Source organism: Hippocampus guttulatus, chromosome 22 (genome assembly GCF_054856545.1).
Source record: "Hippocampus guttulatus isolate MCC_2025c chromosome 22, RoL_Hgut_1.0, whole genome shotgun sequence".
NCBI lineage: Eukaryota > Metazoa > Chordata > Actinopteri > Syngnathiformes > Syngnathidae > Hippocampus > Hippocampus guttulatus.
This window is the reverse complement of record NC_141282.1, coordinates 4,454,639-4,482,324: the sequence shown is the minus strand read 5'-3', so window position 1 is coordinate 4,482,324 and position 27,686 is coordinate 4,454,639. Positions and strand designations below refer to the sequence as shown.

Here is a 27,686-nt window from a genome sequence, read left to right as displayed (position 1 = left end):
TTTGGAAGGTGTGACACGGAGATAGAGAGTACCTGTTTCTCGGCGTGTGTGCGGGCCTGCTCTTCATGGGCAAGCACCAGCTCCCTCTCGGTCGTGATCTGAACGCTCTCCCTCAGGGCCTCCTCCAGCTCCTCAATGCGCTCCTCCTTATAGCGTATGGAGTCCTGCACACACACGTGCACAAAATGAAAAAAAGAAAAATTCGGTACGCCATGCCAGTAGAGTGATCGATGTATTTTCATCCATGGAAAAGGTTGGACTTTACTTTGGCGGGGACGCCGCATTTGTAAGTTGGATTTTTCTTCTTTTTTTTTTTTAAACTCTGCACTAGCGGACTAATAAAATGAAAATATGTTAAAGGAGCGCGAAAACCACCTCGCAAACCCTGAGGGCACCATTTTAAGATTCTGAAAAGCCAACGTGGTGAGTTTGAAATCAACTTGAGTTGAAAGCGCCTCGCAAAACATGACGGCGGCTCACATAAACCGACGGGCAAAATATTTTACACGGACACATCGGTTTCCGCTTAATCTGATTAAACTGATAATCCGCTCCCCCTGAGCAGACTTTGGAATTCACAAATACACCTCGAGGGTTTTTTGCAAGTTAAAAATATGATGACGTGACATTTAAGTTGGACATCTTTGGAGTCCCGGTCCAGATGCAACATGAGTCGGAGTCTAACTATGCGGACTGAGGTGGGCCTAATTTGATTAAACGGCTCTTATCGCGCTGAATCAAATTTACGGTCCGAATTATACTCGTGTTTCACTGACTCCCGGTCAAAGAATGCCGCGAGACGGTTCCGAAATGATACATCGGTTACGGTTATTTGCCGGGGTCCCGACGCAGCGGTTGTGGAGTCACACAAGCGAAAACTGTCATCTGCCTCTAATCAAGGGAGGCCGCGAACAATTCCTGGAAGAGCGGAGATGGGGTGCGGTGGGGGTGGTAAGGGAGGGGTAGGAGAAAAGGTGACTGGGGAAAGTTCAAGGGGACGAGCTGGAAGAAAGCGAAGGACGGCGCAGTTCCACATCTCGACTTCAATGAGGAGACGCCGCGGCATGAGAAGGGAGCCCCGTTGAAAAGCCACAACATTCGCCGCATAGAGACGCGCGGGCCTGGGTCCTTTGCTTTTCTTGTCACCTCATTCCCTGTCAATCATCCTCTCCGGATACCCGCTCGCGCACACCCCCGAGCCGCATCCAATGTGTGCGCGCGCGTTGCCTGCTTGACATTGCCCAAGGCGGCTCCCTGTCACATTTTGACATGTTGCCATTGTTGTCATCGCGCCAATATATTCAAGATATGGGGCCAGAGAGTGAATCGGAGGAGAAACTTTTTCCTCCCTTCCCTCCCCCCTTCGTACCTTTATCTGCTGGGAGCTCTCGTTCATGTTGTCCTCCCTTTTCTTGGCCTCCTCCATCAGCTGGGCGTTCTTGCTCTTCTCAAGTTGCTCCTTGTGCTTCAGGTTGGCCACCTTCTTGGACTGATCCTTCATCTGCCTGCGCGCACAAAACGCACCGAGCCAATTAAGGGAATATTTGCGTGTTCGTATCGATCATCCCACTTATTATAATAGCTGCGACTTTTGAGTGTGTATGGATTTGAAAGGGCGGCAGCTGGTGAGTGACAGGGGCGTCAGTGAATGAGGATGTCATAGGTAACCCCCCCAAAAATACAATAAAAAAACGTCATCAACCTTTTCATGCACCCTGTAACCTGATAACATGATAGGCTGCCTCCTTTGTCTGTAGCAGGATGAAAAGTCAACATTTGTATTGGTTTTTCGCAACTCCAATAACTCTATAGACCGTCGCTAATGCCACAACTCCACTAGGTGCAGTTTTAGCCGATGATCAGGAAGTGCAGGCAAATTCAATGGCCCGGACGACGCAAAGGTCTGACGAGGCTTCGAAAAAAAAAAATGGAGAGAGATTCGTCATGGAAGCAGAAGGCCTGTTGGATGGAGAAAGGATTTAATCCCCTTCGCCTATAAGCTGCCTGGAAGCCATTGCGCCTCTGTCACAAGCCTATCGGCTATCACACCCGCTTGTCTCGATCGGGACCTTTAATACCCCCCCCCGCCCCCCAACTCACTCTCTCACGCGCGCACACATACTTGCAGTCAGCTTGGCTCTAATGCCAGGAAGATTTAACAGCTTACGCCGAATGACGGCTCGGGATGAAGGATAAGACACACACAAGGTCTGAAAAGCGACCGCACAGAGGTGGGCGTCGACTCAACTTTTTGTGTTCTGACTGTCTTCGCGGACGTTTGTCGCTGCGGACGGACGGATGCGCGGGACGCTAGTCCGGCACTTCAATGGATTATGCAGAGTATTTCAGTTACCCGTCCTGAAAATGGACCAAATGAAAGTTTTAAAGCCCTAGCCAGAGTAGACCTTATTCCACCTGGCATCCATTAAATAGTTCCGCTGAGAATATGCAGTCTTCTGGTAGTTACTGTGAGTATACTATTGCGAGCATTAAAGATAAAAGGACCGGGTGGAGGTTCCCGCAGAACTTTTCAATTGGTGCCCTGACCCGGATCTTTCTTCTTCACCTCAGCCTGTCACCGAAAGACATCAAGTCACATAAAAAGACACATGCTCAATCTGATCTGCATCACCTGCATGGTTTCAGTATTTTTTGGGGGGATATCTTTTCTAGCCCCGCGTGTGTGCGTAACAGGTCATAAAAAGGCAGGAATGTTCCAATTGGAGAATGTCCAGGAAGCGCCTAGCATCCAGCAATCCGAGGTTCACCCCCACCCTCCTCTTCATGCAACATTTACTGCATGTATGCGAGGGGGGTGCATGTGGAGTTGATTTTTTTTTTTTTCCCGGTCGGGCAATGTTCCCTGTTGACCCCCCGCTCTGGTTTCATCTTGATTTTTATCCTGCTAATCACTTGTTTGGCTTGCATCTAGTTCATTTGCTGCTTGTAGATCACAAGCCTCGTGCATTAGACGGCAACTCCACTCTGCTCTCGTTGACTTCTCTTCACCCCCCCCTCCCCCACACCCCCCCCCCCCACCCCGCCTCTGACTGAGGCTCTTTGGTTCTATCCCCATCCACTTAGCGCACCATGGATGACAGGCAACCGCAGCAGCCGTCAAACAATTGCCACATTTTTCACCCCGAAACGTCCGCTGCAGGCTCTTAAAACGTGATCATCGGACTCCCACGGCGCTAAAAAATACGCCGGTATTGAACCTCCATATTTGCTCTCTCATTAGAAGCTTCAGAATGCAAGGAATTTATGTCCAAGCACTTTTAAATTCCTCCTTAAGTGAGATCAAATTTATATCGAGTCCAAACACGAGCTGCTTTGTATGGCATCAAGCCCCTCGGACCACACACGCAAATATTTCAAGAGAGCGCTGTTACATGTGTTCATTTAAGGGCGCCGTTCACGTAAACACGGTGGCCCGCGCGGCAAACGCGCTATGCGAGGCCCTAACGTCAATAAGCGCAAAAGCGTGCTGACCACACTTTGAACAAAAACCGCCAACATTCCCAGATAAATTACTCACCACGCTAACACACCGCTCCAAAAACTTCCCTTCAACTCACCGACACAAGAACTTTTCTACCTCCTTCATTAGCATGCGGCTCATATTCAGGCGCCCCGCGCGAAGGTAATATTAATATTGCATTTGGAGTCCGGCATCAATATTTGATCAGAAATACTCCCGGGGACTCATATATGTTTACTGCACGCAGTTCACACAAAATTAACATCAAGGATTTCCTTTGAGCCACTTTCTCTCTCTTTCTTTTTCGAAAAAAAAAAAAAAACATCTGAATTTTAAAGGTTAAAACGGGAACAAAGACAAAAGCCCAACTGCTAACGAAAGAACGGAAACAACATTTTGAACGTTTAATTCAGTGATTCTTTCAGATACCACGAGAGGGAGCCCACGAGTGTTGCTCCGACCACATTTTCAAAAAATCACTACCATTGACAGATTTGGATGGAAGAAAAATTGCATTCTACTATATCGCTATTTTGTTTTTGAAGGTTTTTTAACGGACAAATCATCCACGCCACAGCTAGGGCATGCTTAAAAAAAAAAAAAGTAGGAGTACCGCAAAAGGCTCATATTGTCCGACTTCCAACTCCTGAGCGTGAAATTAGTGGCGCGTTTTGGTAGGGCTTAAACAGATGCGATAAAGCGCGTTAAGTAGTTTTGAACACGCTGCTTGGGGTTTTGTTACTGTTGGACAAGGCCCGATGAGCTTCATGCTAAGTTACGATAACAGCCCTCTGCTTTCATGCGCAGGTATTTCATTTCCAGCATTAAAGAACGTGGTGATTTTTTTTATATTTTATTTTAGAGGCAGAAAGGTCATATTGAATTTCCCAACTTCTACTTGTTTCTCTGAGTTCTACCCGAATTATTCTCCATTGAGCCGTTAAAAGGTTTGAACTTTCCCGGCCGTCCTCGCTCATGTTGTGGTGAGTCAACTCTCATGGGAAACAAGAAGAAGAAAAAGTTGCTTGCTGGGTAAGTGAAAGAAGTTCTTTCCTCACCTTTTTTGGTTTTCATTTCTTTTCCATTTTTTTTTTGCGTGCGACACATCTCCTGTTTCGATGTGAGGAACTCCTCATCCTCCCGCCAAACGTCTGACATCAATGTTTCCGCCCCCCCCCAAACAGAATTGTTTTGTTTCTTTGTTCCTGCGGTTGCTTTGAGGTCCTTGTGTGACTCTTACTTAGCGCAGAGGTGCTGCACGGAGATTTTGCGGGCTATCGGCCGACTGCAGCAAACGCTCACTCGCTCTCGTACCTCTTGGATTAACTGCGTGAATGCTGAGGGAAGGGCATTCACAATATTTTTTTTTTGGGGGGGGGGGACATTTTTGTTCTGTTGTTTTAAAAAAAAATTGTCCCCAACAATAACAAGACCAAGAAATTCAATTCATTTCCGGATATACACGACCATGCGTGACGTTGACTGCGTGCCTTATCCACACAAATATATTGTCTATCGGACTTCTCCATTGTTCTTCGCAAGTTCAAGAAAAAGGCTTTCCACACTTTCACGTTCTTTTTCGGCCTATTGCCCCAACCCACCGAAGTGTAAAAATTGATCAAGCGATATCCCTTTCTGGCGTTCATTAGTCGCAATGCATCCGCATTCATGAACATGTGCCGATTCAAGTTTGAGCATGAGTAGGATGGTACGACGGTGCGCGAGTTTCCTCCTCGAGGGAGACAGCGATGCGACTGACAAGTAGCAAGAAGCCGTCAAAGTGGAAAAGCCCGGGCAAAGCCAGGCGAGACACGATGGGAATGATTAAAAAAAAAAAAAGCTGAGTTTATGACAAGAGTGAGGACGGGAACCGAGGAGGACGCCGGTAGGAAAAAGAAGGCATGCCGTATACTAACCTCGAGGCAAGACTTGGCAGGGTGACGGTGCGTCGGCGAGATGAAAGAAAGCCAAAGAGGGGAAAGGTGAGACAGGAAGTGAGCGCGGGGGTTAGCCGGATTGATCACACAAAGTGCAACGGCAGATCGGAGGGAAGCGCGAGTGAGACAGGTGCGCAGACATCATCATCATCACACAGGCGTTCCGCAGGCAGGATGGAAGGCACGAGCAGTGCAACGGTGAGGCAGGCAAACGAAACAACTTTTGAGTCAGTTTTTTTTTTTTTTTTAAGGAGTTCACCCAATATGGGTTACTTTGAGCCCAGGGTGTGAGTAAGGGAGCTCATTGTGTGTTTTGACTTGCTCAATGTCTCGGGTGCCTCCACTTGACACAATTTGTTCATCTCCAAAAGTCCTCCCTTTTCTTATTTATTTTTTTTCCTTCCAATTCTTTCAACTCATCTCCATCCCCGCGCTCTTCTATCCTTCCTCTCCGTCGTCGCTGTCTCGCTTTGTTTTCCACCCCGCTGTCCAAATCCTTTATTTTGGCCATCATGGCAGATTTTTCAGCTCCATTTCCCCCCAGTGTGAAGTCACTCCGTCTGCTCCAATTACCATCCTTGTTACTGGAATAAATAGCCCGGCACCGCATTATACAGCTGGATTTACACACGCAGGAAGGTCGACGATTGCTGGCCTTGGTGAACCCGCAATGCGAGCTTTTCATCATCGGCGTTGCCGCCGCTAAGTCATACAGCGGCCGGGTGGAAACGTTCCACCTGGCCTAGATTTTACACTCCACAGCCGTACGAAAACAAGCGATGGTCATCGATCGCGAGGGCGAGCAGGAAGCGTTCCATCCCGCATTCGAAGCCGGGGAGATTCCCTTCCGAAGGTTTTAGTCATTCGGCCTCTGAACACATCAACAACGAAACAAACCCAACCGCTTTTGGTTGTCGGGTGCCTGCCGGATGAAGCCCGCTCGGATGAGAGGTGAAACATTACGACTACACGGTTTCGTCGTGAGCGAGATCAGGTTTTAAGAATCCACGGATGAATGAGAATATTGACACACAGTCCCGTTTGAAAGAAAAACCTGACCTCGCCGTTCCAATACTTTTGGAGGGCACCTTGGTGGAGGTCTCCATCCACCGGGCGAGCCCCATTCCAGTTTGCGGTCGCGACTCGCCTCAGACGAAATAAATGATTAAACATACGCTGCTAAACCCCCACTAATTGGACGTCGGCGGTTGCTGAATTATAAATAGCCGCATATTTTTTATTTTATTTTTTTCGGTCGGCCAGACGTGGCCACTTTGAAACGAATGTCCCCCGGAATCATTAACAGTCATTAGTTTTACTGCCCTCAAAAAAAAAAAAAAAAGACATGGAAAGAGAGGAGCGGTTGCAGTGGGACCTAACGAGTAAGTGGACACGGATGATGAAAAAGACGTCTGGCCGTTGAATAATTTTTCTCTTTCTGAGCGACGTTTTGGGAAAAGAGCCCGTCGGTGTCGGCAGACATAAAGACGACAACAATGACAAAAAGTGTTACGAGGGTGGTGGACACAGACAAAGTCACACCGAAGTTAGAAACCATTCCTGTAATTGTTACGAGAAGGAAAAAAAAAAAGGAGTTGGTCGTTAGTAGCAAGTCAAGCATCCCGAGCTTAATAGCAGACACACTAAATGAAAGAGTTGCATCAGTGACGGGCGAGAACAAAGAGTGGCAGGCCGCACGGTTTTGGGGAGCAGAAGGCGCTGTCAGGCCGCGGCCCGCGATAACGTTTCTCCTCGGGAGAACGGTCACAATATTTAAGATTTGCAGAAACCCGGCCCGCTAGCGTGCGACGCTGCGCCTCAAAATGGAGCTCATGAGTGAATTCAGCTGCGTCCCATAAAGGAAAAAAAAAATGCGGCCATTCATCTTCCTGTTTTTGTTTATATTATTTCCAATGCGTGACAACTTTAATTAATGTTGTTTTCCCCATACAGGAAGGATGGGAGTCATTTTTTTCCCCCACATGGGAGGGGACGCTGGCATATCCCGACATCTGACAGGCAAAGTGAGTTGTTTTCTTTTTTTTTCTATTTGGGTGTGTCGTGCAACTTTCGGAATGGTTGACAGAGCCTCCACTCACGTGCCCAGGTAGTCCCACACCAGCCCCCCCATTGGCTGCTGTGAGGCGGCTGGGGGAGGGGCTTGTTTTGGCGTTTGCTGAGAACGCAGCAGATGAGAAGGCTTTCTGGTGTGCGCGCAGCAGCAATGTGCGCACACACGCGCGTGAATGAAGTGGTTAAAATAAGAACGGACGGGCAGTGACAGATGCAATAAAGTCCAAATTAAAAGGGGGGTAGAAAGAAGAGGAGAAGGTGAGAAGAAGCATAATTGAATGAATTCGGAAAATGGAAAACAACGTTGGGTCTATTCTGAGATTCAATGATTTAAACCAGACTGGCGTTTGATTTACTGAGCCTTTTTATGTCTTTCGGGTGGTGATTTCTCTTTCCGCCCTTCGTCGCTCACCTCTCCAGCTCGTGGATCTTTTTCTCCTTGTCGTTCTTCTCGTTCTCCATCTCCCTGAGGATCTCGAGGAGCCGCTCCACCTCGGCCTGAGCCTTGTCGGTGTCCTCTTTGTGACGGCTCACTTCCTGCTCCAGGCCGGCGATGCGCTGCGCGAGTTCGGCGCTGGCCGCCGACTCGGCGGCCGCGCTTTGAGCCTGCGACCGAAAGACAATCACCGAAAATCAACGGGGAGACGAGAGGCAACTATGGAAACGAGAAGTTGAATGAGTTCAGACAGAAGGGAACGAGCCAAGAACAACATTTGTGCTGAGGACGAGTTGTATACAGGTTTAACGAGGCAGAAAACACAATTGCAAGCACTGCGAATACAAAAACGAAGCATTGTCATCACTGAATAACATTCATGTAAGATTCTTCACACCATTTTGGACGACAAAAGATCTGTTCTGAAAGTGGGGAAGGCTGCGTTCTTGTCTCGGTTCATTCAAGGTCGCACTTAGGGCGGACGACGAGACACTCTAAAGCCGCCGCTGCAGCCTGAAGCTGCGGTTCACATGCTCGCTGTAAATAAGTTGAACTCCCCAAAAACAGACCAAAAAGTTTGCCTTCTATCTTTGTCTGTGTGGCATGCATGCACTCACAGCCAACAACAGGGCGCTCTGCAGGCGCCGCCGCATGGTAGCTAGCTGCAGACCGCTAACACCGAACGAATGCGCCGTCAAAGAGAATTGAAACGCTGAAAGACAATCGATGACGACAGAGTTGTCAGTCGTTTGACATTTCTGACTGCAAACCGATCTCCAGATTCTGAACTAGGTTGGAATGTTTCTAAGATGATGTTTGCCTATAAACACACAGTAGTCGCATTGTCTCCCCGCACCTCTGCTGTGCCAAAAGGAAGACACACACCAAAAATAAAAACAAAGAAAAATAACCCAAAGTTAGGACCCGAAGTTATAACAGCTGTGATGTGTTTCCCAGAAGCAAATGTTGCTCTTGGGACACATTTTGCGTATGCATACGCACGTGTGTGTGTGTATGCGTGCCCGCAAGTTATAAACCCTATTAGTTTTGGGAGTGCGCAAGCCCTTTTACGGGTCTTTATGTGGAGCGTAAATGTTTGGGAGTCTTGACAGCATAATGGGCAGATGTGTGTGCAGAAGACAAATAAATGAGGAGAGAGAGAGAGAAGAAAAAAAAAAACGCAACACACACACGCGTTCACACGCGCGGAGTGTCAATCAAAACCGACCCAACTGGGAGTCTGCCTACACAAAGAGTCAAAAACAGGACGGGAGAAACCGACGTCCACGCACATCTGCATTTGACTTACGGACCTTCTTGAGTTGATTCTCCAGCTTGACACACTCCTCCTTCTTTTGCTCCAAAGTGATCTCCATGCTCTTCAGCCGGTTGTCCTTCTTCAGAGCCGAAGAGGCCAGGGAGGAGGCCTTCTCTTTCAGGTCCAAAACCGACGCCTTGGGGGGGGGGTGGACGCAAAAAATAAAAAAAATGTTAAAAAGGGAGAGAAATCATCCAATAATTCCAGAGAATCAAAATCTGATCCGTCACTCATAATTCAGAACGGTAATGGATGTTTGAATTATAATTCCATCATAGCATACCGGACATCAACCATTTAATCTCTTTGCCTTGACGGTGGCGTCCCCCCCCCCCCCTTCAAAAGCACTTCCGTCCCGCAATAACCTGCTCCTTGCATCTTAGTCATAACCATGGGGAAAATAAAAGCCCTCAATCAAAATAAACTGGTATTTTTATCCTTTGAGGTATTCCTCTCAAGTCAAGAGCGTGACTCATCATCACCCTGCTCTTCAAAACTTTTTCCCATGACCTGACTCTCTCTCTTTTTTTTCCCCACCTCATTCTTCCCACTTCATCTTTCCATGCGTGAAGTCCATCTCCTTTTTTTTCACCCCCCTTTTCAGTCTTTGCAGCAGTGATAGAGACGCGTCCGGCGCACAGGAGGGGGAGGCACCAAGACGTATAATTTTACACTCGACCGACTCCACTAAAAACCAGACTGCAGATGATCGTGTTCGGTCAGAGAATACTTGCTGCTTTCCTCTCGTTATCCAGTATTTAGGTTTTGTGTGTGTGTGTGTGTGTGTGGGTGTAATGCCGCTGTTGTCAGGCAAACTCCACACGGGCATTCCGGAATGCTTATTTTCTCCCGTGTATATATGGAAATTATACAACGACGGGTTTCATGTGCCCACGACATACTAAAAGTAACCGCATACTATAGTTCAAGTCAGAGAAGGCGAAATTACCCACCCTGGCTTTTTTTCCCCCTTTCTTTTTTTAAACAATATTGTGTGCATTTTAGCGCAGTGTTTGGGTGGGGTTCCTCTTTTAAAAGGTTTTCATGATCACTACTCAGCACGTGCTAGGAGGAGAAAAAAGGGAAGGAAAAAAAAAAGTCTCACTTGACAGGGGCTTTAGGCAGGGGTGGCTGCTTTAGAGTGCCTCATTGTTGCAGCCACGACAGGTTTTAAGCATATATGAGCGTATCGAACATCCATCCATCCATTGTCCGATCCGCTTTATCCTCACAAGGGTCGCGGGGGTGGGGGGAGGGGGTGCTGGAGCCTATCCCGGTCAGTCTTCGGGCAGTAGGTGGGGGACACCCTGAACCGGTTGCCAACCAATCGCAGGGCACACAGAGACGAACAACCATCCGCGCTCGCACTCACGCCTATGGGCAATTTAGAGTGTTCAATCAGCCTGCCGTGCATGTTTTCGGAATGTGGGAGGAAGCCGGAGTACCCGGAGAAAACCCACGCAGGCCCGGGGAGAACATGCAAACTCCACACAGGGAGGCCGGAGCTGGAATTGAACCCGGTACCTCTGCACTGTGAGGTCGATGCGCTAACCGCTGGACCACCGGGCCGCCCGCGTATCGAACAGGCAGATGCTACATCTGCGGGTATAAGAAAGATGCTCGATAAATTTGCATCCATTTATCCAGGTTTCAATAGAGGTATCGTATTGTCAGTTGACAGTCGAGTGGCTGAGGGGCCGGTTTTGAGCAGTCAGTGGGCACGCCCACAGCGTCTGGGAGCAGAGACAACTTGATTTGAATTTTTTTCAGGATTTTCAAAACCTCATTCCAGCATTGCTAACCACACGCATTAGCAGCGAATGCCAGCGTCATTACGAGTGCAGGAAATTGCCTCGTCACCCCCCGCTCCCCTCCTTTCTCCTTCGTTTTCCCCGCAGATGTGCGCTTTGCATAAAAGGTCACGAGGAGGTGTGCTTCCCAACGACCGCGGGTCTTATATTATGTTGTCAAGGGGACGTGACTGTTTTATCATTGCGGTCCTTCGGCACAAGGACCTTGGCAGGAGAGGGGGATCTGTTCTACGGCGATAGATCAGTCAGGTTCTCCTTGACAGGGAAGGAGAGGGTGGAGAATATGCCCGCACGGGTCTCACAGCACAGATATCGACGTTTGCGTGTGTACCTCGCGGTCCGCAAGGTCGGCCTGCATCTGGGAAACTTTCTCCCGCAACTCCTTCAGCTCCTTCTTGGTGGACTCCACCTCATCTCCCTTTTCTCGTTCCTCTCTCTCCCGTTGCTCTTTCAATTGCTCGATGATACGTTCCTGGATGCGGCGAGGGGGAAGGGGGAAGAATGACAGATGGAAACAACGACATTTAAAAAAAAAAAAAAAAAAAAGTCATGCACCTTCAATCCAGATTGAATTTCCACGCTCATAACAGTTGCATTAAATTTAATATGTATGGCAGCTCCGGCAGGATAAACAGCCAAAGCGTGATTTTCGACACATAATCCGTTCTGGCAGCGCATTTTATATCCACTAAACGACTATAGACGCTGGCCGTGGTCGGTCCAAGCGAGTGAACGGGAGTTCAAATTGAAGACACGACAAGAGCGCGGTGTTGGTGTGACATAAGGGGAAAGATAGAATGTAAAAGAAAGCAGGAAAGACATCCAATGCAATAAAAATGAGGGGGGGGGGGCCTTGGGAAAGTAGGAGACGACACTCACCTACGCCTGCCAATACACACATTGGCCCGAATATGAGTGACCAAACAATTAATAGACACGCCGTGAATAATTTAATAAGCAGGCCGTGTGATTACTGGTTCGCTTCCCGCTGGCTTAAAAGACGCGGGTGGTCGGATTTGGGGGGGCGACATCCAGAATGGAGCGACCGGGTGTCGCGTACCTTCTCAGACAGCGCCTCCTCCAGCGTTCCCAGAGCCGTGTCCGTGTTGGAGGTGTCCGTCTGTAAGGACTTGACTCTGCCTTTGAGGCCGCTCAGCTGCTTGTCCTTGTCCTTCAGTTGATCCTGGAGGTTCTCGATCTGCGAGAGGAGAAGAAATAAATACAACTGTGTGTGCGTGCGTGTGTGTATACAGTATACTGAAGTCAGATTTCTGAACGTATTGGGAAAATGGCCGTCGGGTCTACTGGAAGTGAAAATGGAAGGAAAAGATGACGTTTGGCTATTTTGGCTCGTGGTGTTTGATGACTGAAACACTTGCACAGCAAATTCAGCCAAACGCGCCTTTGGGGCACCGCGGGCCTTCGCAAAACTGTTCCAATGAAGTTGGAAGCATATGACTGTCCAAAATGTCTCCTCGGGGCCAACTAAGGGGTCATGAATACAGTGTATAGTGAGTGAGAGGTTGATGAACTGACTTTGCAAATTCACAAAGGCCTTGTTTTTAAAGGAGTGGACTTTTAGACTTGCTCGTTCGCGAGATGAAAATCGCAGTTGGCCTCGATCATTTTGGCTCATCTGCTCGCCGCCAGTCTTAATATATTCGTACCGGTGTGAACAGAAAGGCTGCCACTGCAGCGTGCTGAAAACAGATCACTGACATCGCCTTGGCTTTTATCACATTACCATCAACTATTCAAAAAAAAAAAAAAAAAACAGTTGATATAAAACTAGAGTCCCTCCTTTTTTTGTATCTTTATGATTTGAGACATGAAAATTGATGTCATCAAGGAAAAAAAAAAAGAAACCTCCCACTTTCATGGCGTGTATTTTTGTGCGTGCAGTAAAACATCTCCAGCACCTCATTAATCAACTGCTCACTTGACAGCTTGACTGACAGCTCGCCCTCCTCACACACACTCGGGCGCCTGACATTGAAAAGCCGCAAGTCTTTGATCCCTTCTGCACTTCTCGAAACTGACAAAATTGTCGACGGGGTACCCCATTTTTTCCCCCTCCCCACCGTCGCAATAATAAGCCTCCGAAGGTATTTCAGCGTGCGCAAATGGCTAAAAAACAAGCCGGGAACGATGCGACCCGGGTGGGAGCGGCAGGGCGCGTCACTGGCGCCCACTCAAGACAGTTTGCCTTGCATTCCATTTGAAGCCGACGAGAGGCCATCTTTTATTGAACGAGGGCAGCTCATTAGTATTCATCTGCATTTCAAAACACGCCGTCACACCCTTCTCTCCTCCCTTCTGTCTTGCTTCAGAGCTGTCTGCTTGATTGGTAATTATGTCCTTCATGAACTCCCGTCTGTTGATGGGAGACTTTCAAAGAATGCACTTGACCACTGGACTCCCAAACTAATGATGATCAGGATAAATGGCGCAAGTGGCTTTTGTTTAATTCGGCGGATGCATCTTGCTTTTCCCGCACATATGTCGCTCCCCAAATATGCAGTCAGACAGCCATTTCTTGTAAAATGGCACTAAAAGTGCTGGGCGTGCTGCAGCTTTTCCACTAGCCTGTGTTATGGCGCCGTCTGCTGGTTATGGTTTGAAATTGCAGTTCGATGAAATGAAATTGCTGAGTTATAACAATTTTTTTTGCGTGTGCGCACACACCAACAACAGCCACTGACCTTCTTTTGAAGCACAACGACTTTGCGCTCTTTGACATCCAGCATGTCCTTGAGGTCGCTGATTTCTCCGTTCTGCGTGCTCTTCTCGTCTGAGATCTCTGATATCTGCTGACTCTTTTTGGACAGAAGCGACTCTTTCTCCTCCAGGCGAATGCGCAGCGCGTCCACCTGCGCGCATCACAATGAGAAGGTCAACATCATCGCATCTGATTGATGTGATGTCCTTTTTTTTGGGTCATGGAACAGCAACTGTGCCTCGGTCTGTAAAATGGCAGCCCGCTGCTCCTTGGCGGTGAGCGACTCCTTGAGGACGTCCACGTGTTGCTTGCTGTCCGAAAACTGGTTGTTCAGAGTTTCCAGTTTGGTGCGGAGCGCCAACAGTTCGCTGTCCTTACGATTCAGCTCCTGCTTCACCTGATCCATCTGTTTTTTTTCATAAATAATGAAAAACAAGGAGAGGTTTCAAAAAAAAAAAAAAAAAAAGATGGACTCGCGGAGTGGTGGAAAGCCTTTTGGAATGTTTTTGAAGGAGTGTGTGACGTATAGACATAAAAATCGATTGTTTTTGTTTACGGCTAATATTTAGACACCAACGTGGTCACTTTTGGGGCTTTTATTTCTTCATATTTTTTCACATATATTTTTGATGTATTTTCTGTCCTCCACTACAAAGTCACCTAAGGCTGAAATGTCTTGGTGAAAGCACACGCACAGTAACTATTCTATGCAATATTAATCAACCTATCAACAAGCCTAACTAAGCTACTGGGAAACGCCATGCACGGAAGGTTGAGCGGGTTAGCGTTGGACATCAGTCACACTAGTGGGAATCGACGAAAGAAGCAATAGAAGTGGCGCGAGAGGCAAAAAGCGAACACGGACTGTCGAGCGGCAGGACAGCAGCCAACAGGCAGAGACGGAGGCGCGTCTCTTACTGCGGACGCCTCGCGCTGCAGCTCATTGGCCCGTTCCCTGAGCTCCTCCTTCTCTGATTGGCTGTGACCTAACTCTTCCTTCAGCTGATCAACCTGGCGAGGAGGAGGAAAGTATACACTGTGGCACCGCGAGACACACAGCCCATAAAAGGAAGCCACTTCCTGCCCTATTTCAATTGACGTATCCCCGCTTTGTTGAAGTAACAAAATGCGATTTCAATGAGTCACCTTCGTCTTCATAAACTTTGAGTGGGATCGGTACACCTCCATCTGCTTGATCTCCTCCTCTCGCTCCTCTGTGCTGAGCGCTCCGTTGGACTTGAGCATGTTCACCTCCTCCTCCAGTTCCCTCATCCCGCGCTCCAGCGAGCTGATTTTGGCATCCTGTCAAGAAATGAAAGCGTCGAGACTGTGCGCGGGACCTTTTTCTTCTTTGAGCCTCACCTTCATTTCGATGACCGTCTGCAGGGCCTTGGTCTTGGTGGATTCAGGAGCTGCTTCGTACCTCCTATGCAGCTCCTGAGGGACAAAAACGGATCGAGCGTCAGCGGGTGACGGCAAACGAGGGTGGAGGGAGGGACGGGGCGGAGGAGGAGATGGTCGCGCGACGACAACCGGTGGGGAGGAGTGATGGGAGGGTTGGGTGGAGGTTTGCGTCAAGGGCGCAGGGAAGGATGGCGGGTGCTGGAGGTGGACATGAGGAGGAGGGCAGAAGGGGGCGAAGATGACGGGATGGTTGCGACGGGAAGGTGGGGAAGGCGAAGGGAAGGAAGGGGAGGAACGGACGTGGGGGTGACGCGAATGGGGCACGGGGAAAGAGCGCGAAGGCTGGAAAGGGGGAGACACGTGGAAGGGAGGTGGGACGGCGGGAAATGAGGGAGTGATGGGGGCCGAGGAGGAGCCAGGGTGGAGTTGTTTTCCCCTCGCCGAGGCGCTGGCTTTGAGCCTCCACGGGTCGATCCGGTCGTCCCACATCGCCAAAAAAAGCTCAGTAAACAGTTGGAATCAACGACAAAACTCTTGTGAAAATCAAACCACGAGGCGTTCTACGTGAGCTCATTGGTTGAAATGCCGATTTGCTATCCTGTTCATTTTCGTGCTGCTCCCCCGTCCGATCTCACAGGGCGAATGAAGTGAGATGACAGAGGGGATGCCGAAGCACAACGGGAAGAAAAGAGGAAAGAAAACGAGAGCGCCGGGGCACAAAGCGAGCGTGGCAGAATGTCCGCATCACTGCTTCTCTTTGGGAGAAACTACTCTCAGGGGGCAAAATTACACATACGTGAAAGCAATGCAGGCTGACATGGCTTGGGGCCATGTGCATAGAAACATAATATGTAGGCCATGGTCTCATTAAATGTAAAAATGTGTGAAAACTGCCCAGCAACTGATTGGCGACCAGTTCAGTCGAAAGAATGTTCAGCTTTGACTCTGTATGACTTTATTTAAAAAAAGGCACTAACAATAATTCACCACTAGAGGGAATTGTTGGATTAAACAAGCCCAATGAGAAAAAAAAAAGAGGGAGTCCCAGACGATAATTAGTTTGAGGTGTGGATTGTTGGAAGCAGTGAATATGAAACCCGCATTAATAGGATGGTGATCTTCATCTGGCCGTGATGCGCACACACCTCTCTGAGTAGCAACATCTCCTTGTCCTTCTGCTCCAGTAAGCCCTCTAGCTGGTGAATGGTCATCTCGGCGTCGGCCAGCCGCCTCGTCCGCTCGTGGTCCTCCTCGCTGGCGCGAGACGACAGGCCTTTGCTCTGCAGCATTTCCAGAAGCTTCTTGATGGACTCGTCCCTTTTGGCGAGAGAAGTGCCTTGACAGTAAGGGCTGAACAATACTGTAGGATGGAATTCTCAAATTGCGAAGGCTGCTTGATTTCGTTATTGTAGTCTATCATCGGTATTGGGACGATACCCAGACTTATTTCAAGATTCATGATCAACCCAAATGCCTCAACTTCACCTGGCGTTTAAAGTGTGCTTCTGAGTGTCGATCCTCAGCTCCATCTCTTCCACGGTCTTCCTCAGGAGGAAGAGCTCCTTGACCTGCCGCTCATATTCGCTGTGGAGACGCAGGAAGTTCTCCTCTGTCATTTCCTGCGGGGAGATAGCCTGGGATCCGAGGCGGCCCGTCTCGGAGTAATCGGACTGGAACAGCTGGTTGAGATCGCGCTGGATTCGGAGCTCATCTTGCAAGGCCTGGATGGTGCACTGGAGATGCTGATGGAGACAGACAAGGTAGCTTGTTACACTCTAAATGTCAGAAATGAATGGAGGCCTTTGTAATTTAAAAAAAATTTAATTTATTAAACTTTAATTAAAAAGTTTATATATATATATATATATATTTTTTTTTTTTATTATTTTTTTTTTACGAAATGCACTAGTGGCACCCAATGTCGTTGTATGCAGTATAATGACAATAAAGGCGATTCTGATTCTAATGTGGACTCAAGGTCTCAAGGGACCACTGTTTCATAGAAGATATATTTTTTAAAAAAGGAAACAATATAAACATTTGGTTGTAGGGCTGGACGATTAATCGAAATTTCAATGATTATGATTTTGGCTTAGCTCGAGCTATGAAGCGTAACAATTGATGAAAAAACATGAATAAGCAGAACGGCTCGGTGCGTTTACAAATTCCCGATGTTGTAAAGCACAGTAAATGCAACACGTGTAGCATGTAGCCTATGTGATTCTGCCGTCCCTAAGTGTGCTTTCAGCTGTTTAATAACACCTTAATTGGAATTTACTGTCGACTAAACGCACAACAAAATACAATTATAAACACTGTGTTAAAAAGAAAACCTTCTTTTTTAAAACGTAATGTGCTTTAATCCTAAAGCCAATGGGGGCGGTGCTATTCAAATGCTAATGAGAGTTAGCATCAATTTCGAGAGTCATATTCCTTCAAATAACTAATATTCACATACTGTAGACACACTGTGGAAACACATACACGGAGGTAAGATAACGCTACTCAAAGGCAGAGATTCTTCGCAGTCTGTGGAACAAAAGAGGAGTTATACTTCTGAAGGTCAATGGAAACTTCTTTTCTCATTCTAAGCGTGTACTCTCTCAAGGTCAATGGAAACTTCTTCTTTTCTCATTCTAAGTGTGTACTCTATCTATTCACGGCACCACACTGCCCCAAAGGGGCCAAAACGCAGAATAACAGTCAGTATATGTTTTTGTTTTTCCCACTTGGTATTTTTGTAGTATATATGTACCTTCTTACCAATTCATTTTTTCAATCAAGGATTCAATGAAATTTTCTTTCCTCAAAATTCACGAATGCAAAGATCCAAGGCCTCATTTTTTTTGTCATACCAACACATGACATGACACGAAATCCAATCAAATTCAAGTTAGCCCAAATACGTCCCAAGACTTGTGAAAATAACATATGATAGAATAAATATGAAAGGAATCAGGGTAGTGCTAAGTCATTTATCAAAGCTAATTGCAATTCATCACAGTAATTCACATTGCATTGAACAAATAAATAATGCATGAGATGGAATCAGTAGTTGTTCTTCTAGCATGCATAGAAACGAATATTAATTGCAAATAGAAGCAGTCCTGCTTGCATTCAGCAGAACGTGCATGCACATGTTCATTAAGAAATATGCTTTGAAAAGACAGGATTTCCGATGCTACCCAATTCCCGGATAAATTAACGGTGCAGGCACGCAAACACAGACGCGCAACCGCACGATCGCTCTCGTCAAGCATACAAAAAACGCATCGGGGGCGGCTCGAGGTAAACAAACAGTCCCGCACGAACGCAGCTTGCATCAGTGAGCGCAGTGCCAACTTCACAAGGTTTTCAGACGAGCGAGCCGGATGATAAGAACGCACATCCAGCGCACACGTTTGTGCCACACCTCCCACCGGCATACGCAGTTGGAATGTGCAGCTGAGAAATGTCAGACCACTTGAGAGATTGACAGAGACGCACGAGAGGGAAATAATTGAGGCATCCATTAGGAAGCCTTTAAAAACACTCATGGGAATACAACGGATTAGATGTGCAAAGGCAAGAACAGTGCAGTGTGTTCATGATGCTGGAAAAAAAGAAAAGGGGTCAGAAAACATTTTTTTTTCTCCAGTACTTCGGCTGAGTCATCTTTGTTCACCTTCGAACCCATCAAACGCCTCCTGATTCCGCGCAGCAGTCAGCTGTTTAGTCACCAGTCAGTACAGAGGCCCGAAAGCTACTTCTTTTCAATATAAATATGAAATCAAGGGACACCGAAATGCCCTCAGGCTTGCATTGCAAATGTCACAGCTCACCTGTTGTCCGAGTTTGGTCACGTGACATTCACAATACGAGCCCAAGGGCACTTTGACCTTCATTTAGGTCAACAGCAGTGGATGGCACAAGGACAAAATGGCAGCGCGCTAATGAAAACAGATTAATCATCTTAATTATTATTCTATAATTTGAATATTAACCCTTTGAGCGCCACTGACGTCAACTGCCGTCAATGGGAACCCTAATGAAGAGCGCCATTGACGTCAATTGCTGTCAACTGTTTTTATGGGATTTCTTTTTTGAATTGGGCAGAGAATAGGCTTGGGCTGCTTTGGTTTTAGGTTAAAAAAAAAAAAAAAAAGCACAAGAGGCGTGAAAAAATTGTATGACCCATCCCGCATCCTCATACCCCGCAGCCGCTGCTCATCCGTCCTTTAACATGAACCATCTCCCCGTTGTTACTCCTTCCGTCTCATCCCCTGCTCACTGGCTGAGTCGCGCTTCCTCCCCGTCCCTCGCTAACAAACACAAACACACATTTGAATCCACGCGTATACCTCGGTGTGTGTGTGTGTGCACAAAATGGCCACGAGCCGTTGGACGGGATCGCCCACTCGCATGTTCTAAGAGGATCTAAAGATGGTGGAATTACAAGAAAATCCCTCATTTTAAGGGAGCGGATGGAGAAACATCGTCTCACATTCGCCTCGTTGCCTGCACAACAAATCCGGATGACAAGAATATGTATGGATCGGAGTCAAAACACGTAAATAGTGAATCCAAAACAGCTAAAGTGCGCCTCCAGTGCAATGTTGACCCTAATCAGTCACATTGAGATGCAGCATGAGGGTCAGTGGGGGCTTCGCAGGCAAGGAAAAACATTCGGAGAGCAGCCAGCTGTCACATGTATTTAACATGAGCGCTTTCACGTCACGTCAAAGATGCACAGAGCCCAGGAGGAGGAAAGGAAAAAAAAAAAAACGGGAATGCCTTCGCGCCGGCTTCATTCCTGTCCAGGGAATGAAGCCTTATAAGGAGAGCCATGACTACCGCGGGGGACTCGGCACGCAAACACAGCAACCTCGCAGGGGAAAGTGGAGAAAGTGAGAGTAGGAGGAGGAAAAAGGAGGAGGGAGCCACTGTCGGAGAAGTCAAAGCCTCCACCCTGCTAATCTGTCTTTCCTTGTGTAACGCGCACAAAGCGAAAGTTTAATAAGACTCAAGTGCTGTGTTTTTCTTCTTGTTGTTGTTATTGCCTGTCCTCTCCTCCTGATCCTCTCCATCTGCTCTGTTCCATCCATCCACCTATTTACCTCCCTGGCTCGCTCCCTCCATCCTTCCTAAATAAACATGCGGGTTTGAGGACCATCTGTTAGGCATGAGCGTTCATGTGTGAACAACACACACAGCCAACACGCTCCAGAGGCGGCCATTTTTAAAGGCTTCCTTCTTGCTGGCAGACACTTTAAAAAAAAAATTTAAAAATCGGGGAAAGAGAGCAGCACACACACATATACACGCAGTTGGGGAAATAATGAGTCATAGGTTGACGAAAACGGTACGGGCCGCAGAGGCCGAGCCGAGTGAGTGATGACACATAAGCCATCGGCGCTGTCGTTTGAGAGGTTGGCATCGGGCATCGAAGGCAGACGTGCCTTAAAGAAATGACTTTTTAGAAAGTGCAGAGACAGCACGCCTGATGTCCTTTCCAGGTCGACTTGCGTTCGCACCGCGGGTGCCTTTGTACTCCCGCACATATGCCAACGAACAACTGCTGCGTGAGGTGAAAAATGACAACATTTCAGCCTAAAAGAGCTCCTGCAAAATAGTGATCTGTGCAATAAAAACAGCGGGTCACCCACGACACAAAATACTCAACTGAAATACATTACTCGAGTACAGAAACTGTTGACCACCCATCATCACAGCCATGTATTTCCAGTGCAGGCCCCCCGCCCCCCGGCATTCATTTTTAATGCGTAACATTTACACTCGCCCTCGTTTAGGTCAGTCAATCATTTCTTCATTTCCATATGCAGTCGCCTTCTCTATCGATTCTTCCTTCTTCCTTTTCACAACATTGCCTTCACCCCCCCCCCGCCCCCCGCCCCTCAGGTCAGTTTTTATTTGCCGTGCATCCGTTTTCCATTCCTCCCCACATTTTTTTCCATGCCGGGAAACGCATTCTTTTTTTTTGGGGGGGGGGGGTGGCAGGGGTGTAGAACATTTGATTTTGAACGTACATTGGCTGTCGGAATCTGTTGGCCGGAGCATCTCGTCACTGGCTTTGGGTTAATGAAATTAGAAATACTACGTTCCAAAGCCAAATGTAATAACATTAAGTGCTGAGCGGGGAGATTATAAACCTTTAATGAGTCAGCACGCCGAGCGGTCTCCGCCGCGATGCGTTCAGGCAACACTTCCTCACTTTGGGTTTGTCTCCTCCAACCGTGTTAATCCATCATTTATTTAAAAATAAATAAATAAACCGCAGAAGACTGTTTCATTGTCTTGAATGGAGGGAGGGGAGGGCGGGGGGATTTGCACTGCAGTGAACAAAACAAAAAAAAAATTACACACATCATCCTTGTGCAGCTAGCCGGATACTACATAAGAAACCCGATTGTCATACACTGAGCCACATTAACGCAGAGTGAAACAGACGCACAAACAAACGAAGCGGTCACACATTAGATGAATCGATATAAACCAAAAAAAAAAGAAAAATAGCATGCAGAATAAACCTCAAACAACATGCGTGAGACCTCAAAAACACTCTCCCTTCCGTATCTCTCTTTCGTCTCCATTGGCACACACTCCACTGACGTCACGCAGCTCGGCGTGCAGCCGGTAGCGTTTAGCGGCCCTGCAGATGGACAGTGCGCTTATTGTTTCGTTCGCTACTGGCGCGCGAGGACAAACGATGGCTACCATTCGAGTGTGAGCTCAGACAGACTCCTGCGGGGAGAACTCAATGGTGGAGAATCAAGTCAAGAGAAGGAAGCCAACATTCCAGGCATTCCTTGCGCCTTTTTTCTTCCCTGCGCTTCCCCTTTTTTTTTCCTCCTGCAGTGATCAAACAAGAAACCAATCACACAAATGTAACCAGTACGGCCTGAGTGACCCAAAAGGGAAAACGGCCAGAATGGAGATGAATGCGTTTGGTTACGCCTGGGTCCTTTTCTTGCTTTCTAGTTTATTGAAGCTCCACAACCAGGCTGCTTCACATGCCCAGATGGCGGGGGGGGTGGGGGGGGGAAGAAAAAAAAGGCTGTCATGAAGGAATGAAAAATGGACCTGCTGTCTATACTCGAAGAGAAAATATAACCCTGAGATGAAATCATAGCTCTCAAAAAAAACAAAAAAAAAAACACTTTTTGATAGCTTCTTAGTGTTTACAAACTGCACAAATGTATGCTTGCTGTGCTAGCCCGTCGCCATGGTGACGCTGTTGTTTACACAGCATCCCCGTTCCCCTCTTTTGGTTCGAGGACGTGATGCACAGTCGACGGAAGGAAGCACGGGAGGGCGGGGCCGAGGTGAACATTCCTAAACGTTTGGAGGCGTGACCCGGCATGCTTGCGGCTGTGCGCCTGTCCGCAGGGGAGCGTATAGCTATAAATTACCCGAGGCCACTTCGTTTCTAACGTGGCGTTCGGGCGGCGAAGAAAGCGAGGGAAGGAGAGAGCTGACTCACCGTCGGATGACCGTAATAGAAGGCGGGGGGGCGTGTTGTAAATGAAGAAGAAAGAGAATGGAATACGAAGATGTGATAAGAAGTGGAAAAAGGGGATATCACATTAGCGCACGGGAGAAGATGCGTTCGTGTCTGAACATGTATTCCCTCCCCAGCGCGTGCACATGACCTATGAGGAGCGTGAGTGCACGTTTGACAGCAGCTAATCAGCTGGCGCGTTGTACTCGCTGAACTCTCAACGGCTCAATGCGTCCCTTTGACAGTCGTGCCTTGAGATATGATTTGAATTTGTCCGGGGATTCTGCTTGTGGCCTCACGTTCGCATCTCAAACAATCTCTCCCCATTGAAATGAATGAAAATGTGATTAATCCGTGACAGTATGACCACAATAACAAAATGTCTGGGTGCACTACCGGACTGTATTTTATAAAAACGTACAGTAATGACATCAGCGGTGTTGTGCTCATTTTTCAGTCACGACTAATCAAAAAAAAATATTAACAAATCAGTCAAGTAACTATTTGACTTTTTATATAACAAGTAATCAGTAGAGCGAATGCACAAGGTTTATTTGGTACCTGCGTTTCTTCCTGCACCACCCTGTACTGCTCCTTCCACACGGTCATCTTGGTGACTTCGTCCTTCCTCAGCGCACGCTCTTTTTTTAGCTCCGGGCTCCAGAATGTCTTGATGGAGTTCATGGATGAGCTCAACTTGGACTCCTTTGCATCCAACTGGAATAAGAACGCATGCAATTTGGCGTTTACATGTGTGGCGTAGATTGCCGCTGATTGTGTCATTCGTTGACATTTTGGATACTTACATCTCTGCGTAGAAGTTCATTTTCTCGCAGGACCTCTCTCAGTTGGCTCTGCAGGTCCGTCATGGCGCCTTCCCGCACCTACAACATAATTAGTGTTTAAAAACACTGCATGTTTGAAATCAAACACCCGGTCTTGATTTTAATTGGGGAATGAAATGTTGTGATTTGAGCACCACTAAGGAGTGAACGTCAGAGAAGAGTCAACAAACGAAGCAGCCGAACGCAAAAGTACACTTTTTAGTTTCAAATTAAGCGCAAACTAATTGGAACATGAAACAACTTGTGGACTCCTCCCCCTTTTTTTTTTCCAGTGTAAACCACATTTACAAAATAATGAATGCTTCTGGATTACATCATTAATGTTTAAGGGCTTCATTTTTGGCAAAAACCCATTTCATGACTTCATGCTTTTTAATGCCGCCGCGAAGAACCAATTGAAACATACTGCATACTTCTTATGGGTTTAGTCGAATGACATTTTTCGAAGGCCTCAATGATTTGTGGATAAGGTAGGAAAGGAAAACCCTCACCTGTCTCATGGAGTGGGGCACAGTGGAAGCCTGCGTGGGCTGACTTTGCACGTCCCCGCCAAACGCTATGGAGTCACTGGACACGACCCCCCCAGCACCCCCTCCTCCAGAGTTGATATTCGAGTTGCTCCCCACAAAGGCGGTCCGAACCCCGTAAGGCACCCTCGCCCCGGCCCTGCCCAGCGTCATGGTACTTTTTGGCAGGGAGGGGTTCAGGACACTACCCAGGCTCCCGATTCCCACCGGGTCTTCGGTCCCTTCGGCGAAATACATCGGCCCCCCCGTGGCGTAAGCGGCATTGAGTGACTGGATATTCTCCATGGATAAGGTTTTCCCGGAGCCGGTGAGGCCGGCGGTGGAGCTGCTGCTGCTGCTGCTGCTGCCGTTTCGCCGGTGAGCCAAACGCGGGGATCGGGGGAGACGGGGGGAGCGGCCGGGGCTGCCCGACGCCGACCCGTTACCGTTGGATCCCACCACATCCAGCTTGGAGACGGACCGAGAACTTCCGTACATGATGAGGGAATCTGGTAGGGTTTTGGGCTCCGACGAAAAGAATTAAGTGAGAGCACCAGATAGGAAAGAAGTAATCATCCAAGTCGACAACTTGTGTCCTGATGAAAACATTAGTCACGGGGGAAGCTTGCAACGTCCCAAGTGACAAATGGAACAAACCGATTCCTGTTCGCGGTCTTGAGCACGTGATGGAATGCCGACACCCCTGTGATCACTGTAATCCAGTACGCCTTAGGACGGAGGCACCCCACGACTCCACAAAGGCGGCAATCGCCGAGTCACCTGGAGGAGGAGAAAGAGGAGAGTTGTAAGAAGCTCTTGTGAGCAAAACCTGCACATTTTTACCGAGTTACGCTTTGAATTTGAAAAAGCCTTATACGTCGATAAGACAACGTTGCAAAAATGCATCACATGAGTTGGCCTCAACGTCAAATTTCACAGCCCTGCAGCCGTGTGAGCAATGCAAGCTTCCAACTGCACTGATCTTTGGCCACCGCCGCACTAACTCGCAGCCAGTCGGTCGCGGGCCGCCTGCGCTTCACAGAAACGGGGAAAGCCATCTGCGTCGCCCACCCTCGGGGCTGCGAACACACACCTGAACGAAGGCCGGCACACGCACGCACTCTGGACTCAGCCAATCAAGTGGAAGCGTGTCGAATGTTTCGCTCTCTGGAGGGGAAGGTATCAAGTTGACAGATGCACACACATGAGCAGCTCAGTGGCCATGTAAGTAATAACACACTCGGAGATGTTTTGTTTGAAGAAGTGTGTGTGTGGTGTGGTGTGGGGGCTTGCTGACATAATGTCCTATTCGCTTACTGTGACGCACATTGACCCGTAAATGCCTCACAGATCCTACGACTGACTCTTGCGTGAGTTTGCCATTGCAATTTAACCCTTTCCTGCACCCTGTAACCTGATAACATGATGAGCTGCCCACAATGTACAAAAATGAACCCGATTCATACTTTTCAGACAAAAGAGAAGTATCAGCACAACAACTTGTGATGCATCATGAGATGAAGCAAAAGCTCACATGCCCGAGACACATCTGCTGAAGGCGAGGCAATCATGTGAAAAAAAAAAAGCCAACGCGGCGCTGCCAAGTGAAACATCTGCAAAACACTCCTCGACCGACGACACGAAATTCTTTCAAATGTGCAACGCATGGGATTTTCGAACAGCGCACGCGAGTGAGACGTAACACGCCGAAGTGCGTGTCGTCACCGGCAAAAAAAAAAAAAAAAAAAACACCCTTTAAATTCTATTTTCCAGACAGTTCAGTAGCTTTGCGGCAAAGGAGCCCGCAGTGGCATTTGTGAAGACTGAAAGCCAGGAGTCAGAAATAGAGGCAAACAGATACATCAGGGTTTGCTCAACCGCCCTCGGTGACTCAACACTTAAAGAAGTATGAGAAAATAAAATGTCTGCAATCCACTTCTCTTGACTTCAGCTGACAGGAATTTGGCTTTTTCTAGTCTTGAGCGTGTTACATTTTTGGTACTTCTTTTTGGGCCTATAAGGTGACAGTGAGGGCATTGACTTGTTTAGCGCTCTTGAACTGTCAACCAAGACAGCATTTAGCATAACCGAAGTAATAACAATAGCGCCGGTCCCCAGAGGCATGAGCGTCGTTCATACTTTTTGCTCCGTCTGTCGGAGGAGACACGTGGCGCTAACCCAGAGGTGGGCAAACTACGGCCCGCGGGCCGAATCCGGCCCGTTGGTCTTTTTAATCCGGCCCGCCGAAGGTTGGTCCACAATTAAGGTTCGATGTGAGTGATTGCATTCATTTCAATTGGACTTGTAATGACCGTCATTTCACCGCCAGGTCGCGCATTGATTTGAAGTTGCAGAACACGGGGAGCGGGGGGGGGGATCTTTTCGACCACCCAGGACCTCTGTATTGCTCTACTTCTACTGGTCTGATCACAACCCATCTGCGGCAATGCACAGGCTAAAATAGGTCATCAACAACACTGTTGTCATTTAAAAAAGTATATTAATACAGTACTTTCATGCTTTTGTTCTGTTGATGTTTGATATGGACTGTCAACAAATGCAGTTTGTTTGATTTTTAATGTACCTTAGCTCGTGCTGACCTGGCCCTTCTGTCAAATTTTAAAAGTCAATGCGGCCCCCCGAGTCAAAAAGTTTGCCCACCCCTGCACTAACCCCATATTTCTGAAGCTAGCATAATAGCGCTAAATCTCCATGCTTTTTTTTTTCCATACCCGCCCTGTTGTCACGGACCTCATAAACTCTTGGAATATCACAACTGGCCCGTGGGGGAGAACTCCGGGGTTGAATGCCAAAAGCGAGGATGGTGTCGTCTCCCCGATGCCACCGCTTCCTCTGCATTCCCTTGACGTCTTTCCCCCCGGCATTCCCGAGGTGTTGGACGCGTTCTATTTTTACGGCAAACACGCCTCCGTCAATCACTCCACACAATATCGCACAATAACACACAAAGTGAGTCAACCTATACTTAGTCACATTATTGCCTATCAAAGTACTTGCCGTGGACTAAATGAAATGAAGGCGGTGTATTTGGTGATCATGATGTGTGCAGAAAGACAAGATGATTTATTTAAAATCAAAAACGTGTTTTACTTGAATATTTCTCCGATGACATTTTCTGCTCATCTCACCAGACTCGAAACCAAACACAATATGGCACTGTGTGCAAAAGAGAATAACGCGTTTAAGTGTGAGATATCATCCTCAGCAGCCATGACGGCTTGTAACTTCACCCTCACGAGGTGCAGATAAGACGCATACTAATACAGGCGATGGGAAGCGCAAAGCTGATAAACGGCAGATAGCATCGCCTCCCGTCCGGAAATTAACCTGCGATGGAGGCTGTAGGGGAAAACGACGTCAAATAAAAAGATGAACTGTCAACGTCAATTAACATAAAAGGGGAGCTATAGTTTCCCACTTGAAAAGGAGTGCCGTGAGAAGTTGCCAGGCTAAATAAGGATGAAGTGAAACATGGTCTGGACACCAATAAATCCCCCTCCTGGCAAAGCAATCAACATGCTTGATAAATAACAAACAAAGTGCAAGAAAGGTGAGCGTGGAGGTTAAAACTGAGACTCGATTTGTCAAGGCTGCTAAGGAGAATGGAGGTTTAAAAAAGAATTGCCTTTCTGCCGTT

General features: G+C 47.7%; 1 protein-coding gene across 12 annotated transcripts in view; it reads right to left on the bottom strand.

Moving 5' to 3' along the window:
- LOC147186150 (ELKS/Rab6-interacting/CAST family member 1-like) overlaps window positions 1-27,686 on the bottom strand; it is a 54,403-nt gene that overhangs the window by 25,381 nt on the left and 1,336 nt on the right. For 4 of the 12 annotated variants that reach the window (XR_015099194.1, XR_015099195.1, XM_086103008.1 and 1 more), the window contains exons 2-18: window positions 24,014-24,808; window positions 23,484-23,561; window positions 23,239-23,394; window positions 16,665-16,921; window positions 16,325-16,496; window positions 15,138-15,212; window positions 14,922-15,077; window positions 14,694-14,786; window positions 14,014-14,181; window positions 13,759-13,926; window positions 12,117-12,254; window positions 11,388-11,528; window positions 9,241-9,381; window positions 7,904-8,097; window positions 5,398-5,409; window positions 1,370-1,505; window positions 33-164 (exon numbers count right to left, since the gene is read on the bottom strand). Coding sequence is in view for 8 of the 12 variants with exons in the window: in XM_086103008.1 (XP_085959134.1) it covers window positions 33-164; window positions 1,370-1,505; window positions 5,398-5,409; window positions 7,904-8,097; window positions 9,241-9,381; window positions 11,388-11,528; window positions 12,117-12,254; window positions 13,759-13,926; window positions 14,014-14,181; window positions 14,694-14,786; window positions 14,922-15,077; window positions 15,138-15,212; window positions 16,325-16,496; window positions 16,665-16,921; window positions 23,239-23,394; window positions 23,484-23,561; window positions 24,014-24,526 (2,730 nt within the window). In the remaining 4 variants the exon portion in view is untranslated. Of the gene's footprint in view, window positions 1-32; window positions 165-1,369; window positions 1,506-5,397; window positions 5,410-7,517; window positions 7,623-7,903; window positions 8,098-9,240; window positions 9,382-11,387; window positions 11,529-12,116; window positions 12,255-13,758; window positions 13,927-14,013; window positions 14,182-14,693; window positions 14,787-14,921; window positions 15,078-15,137; window positions 15,213-16,324; window positions 16,497-16,664; window positions 16,922-23,238; window positions 23,395-23,483; window positions 23,562-24,013; window positions 24,809-27,686 lie in introns of all 12 variants that reach the window. The other 8 variants (XR_015099197.1, XM_086103014.1, XM_086103015.1 and 5 more) reach the window with 4 other exon arrangements.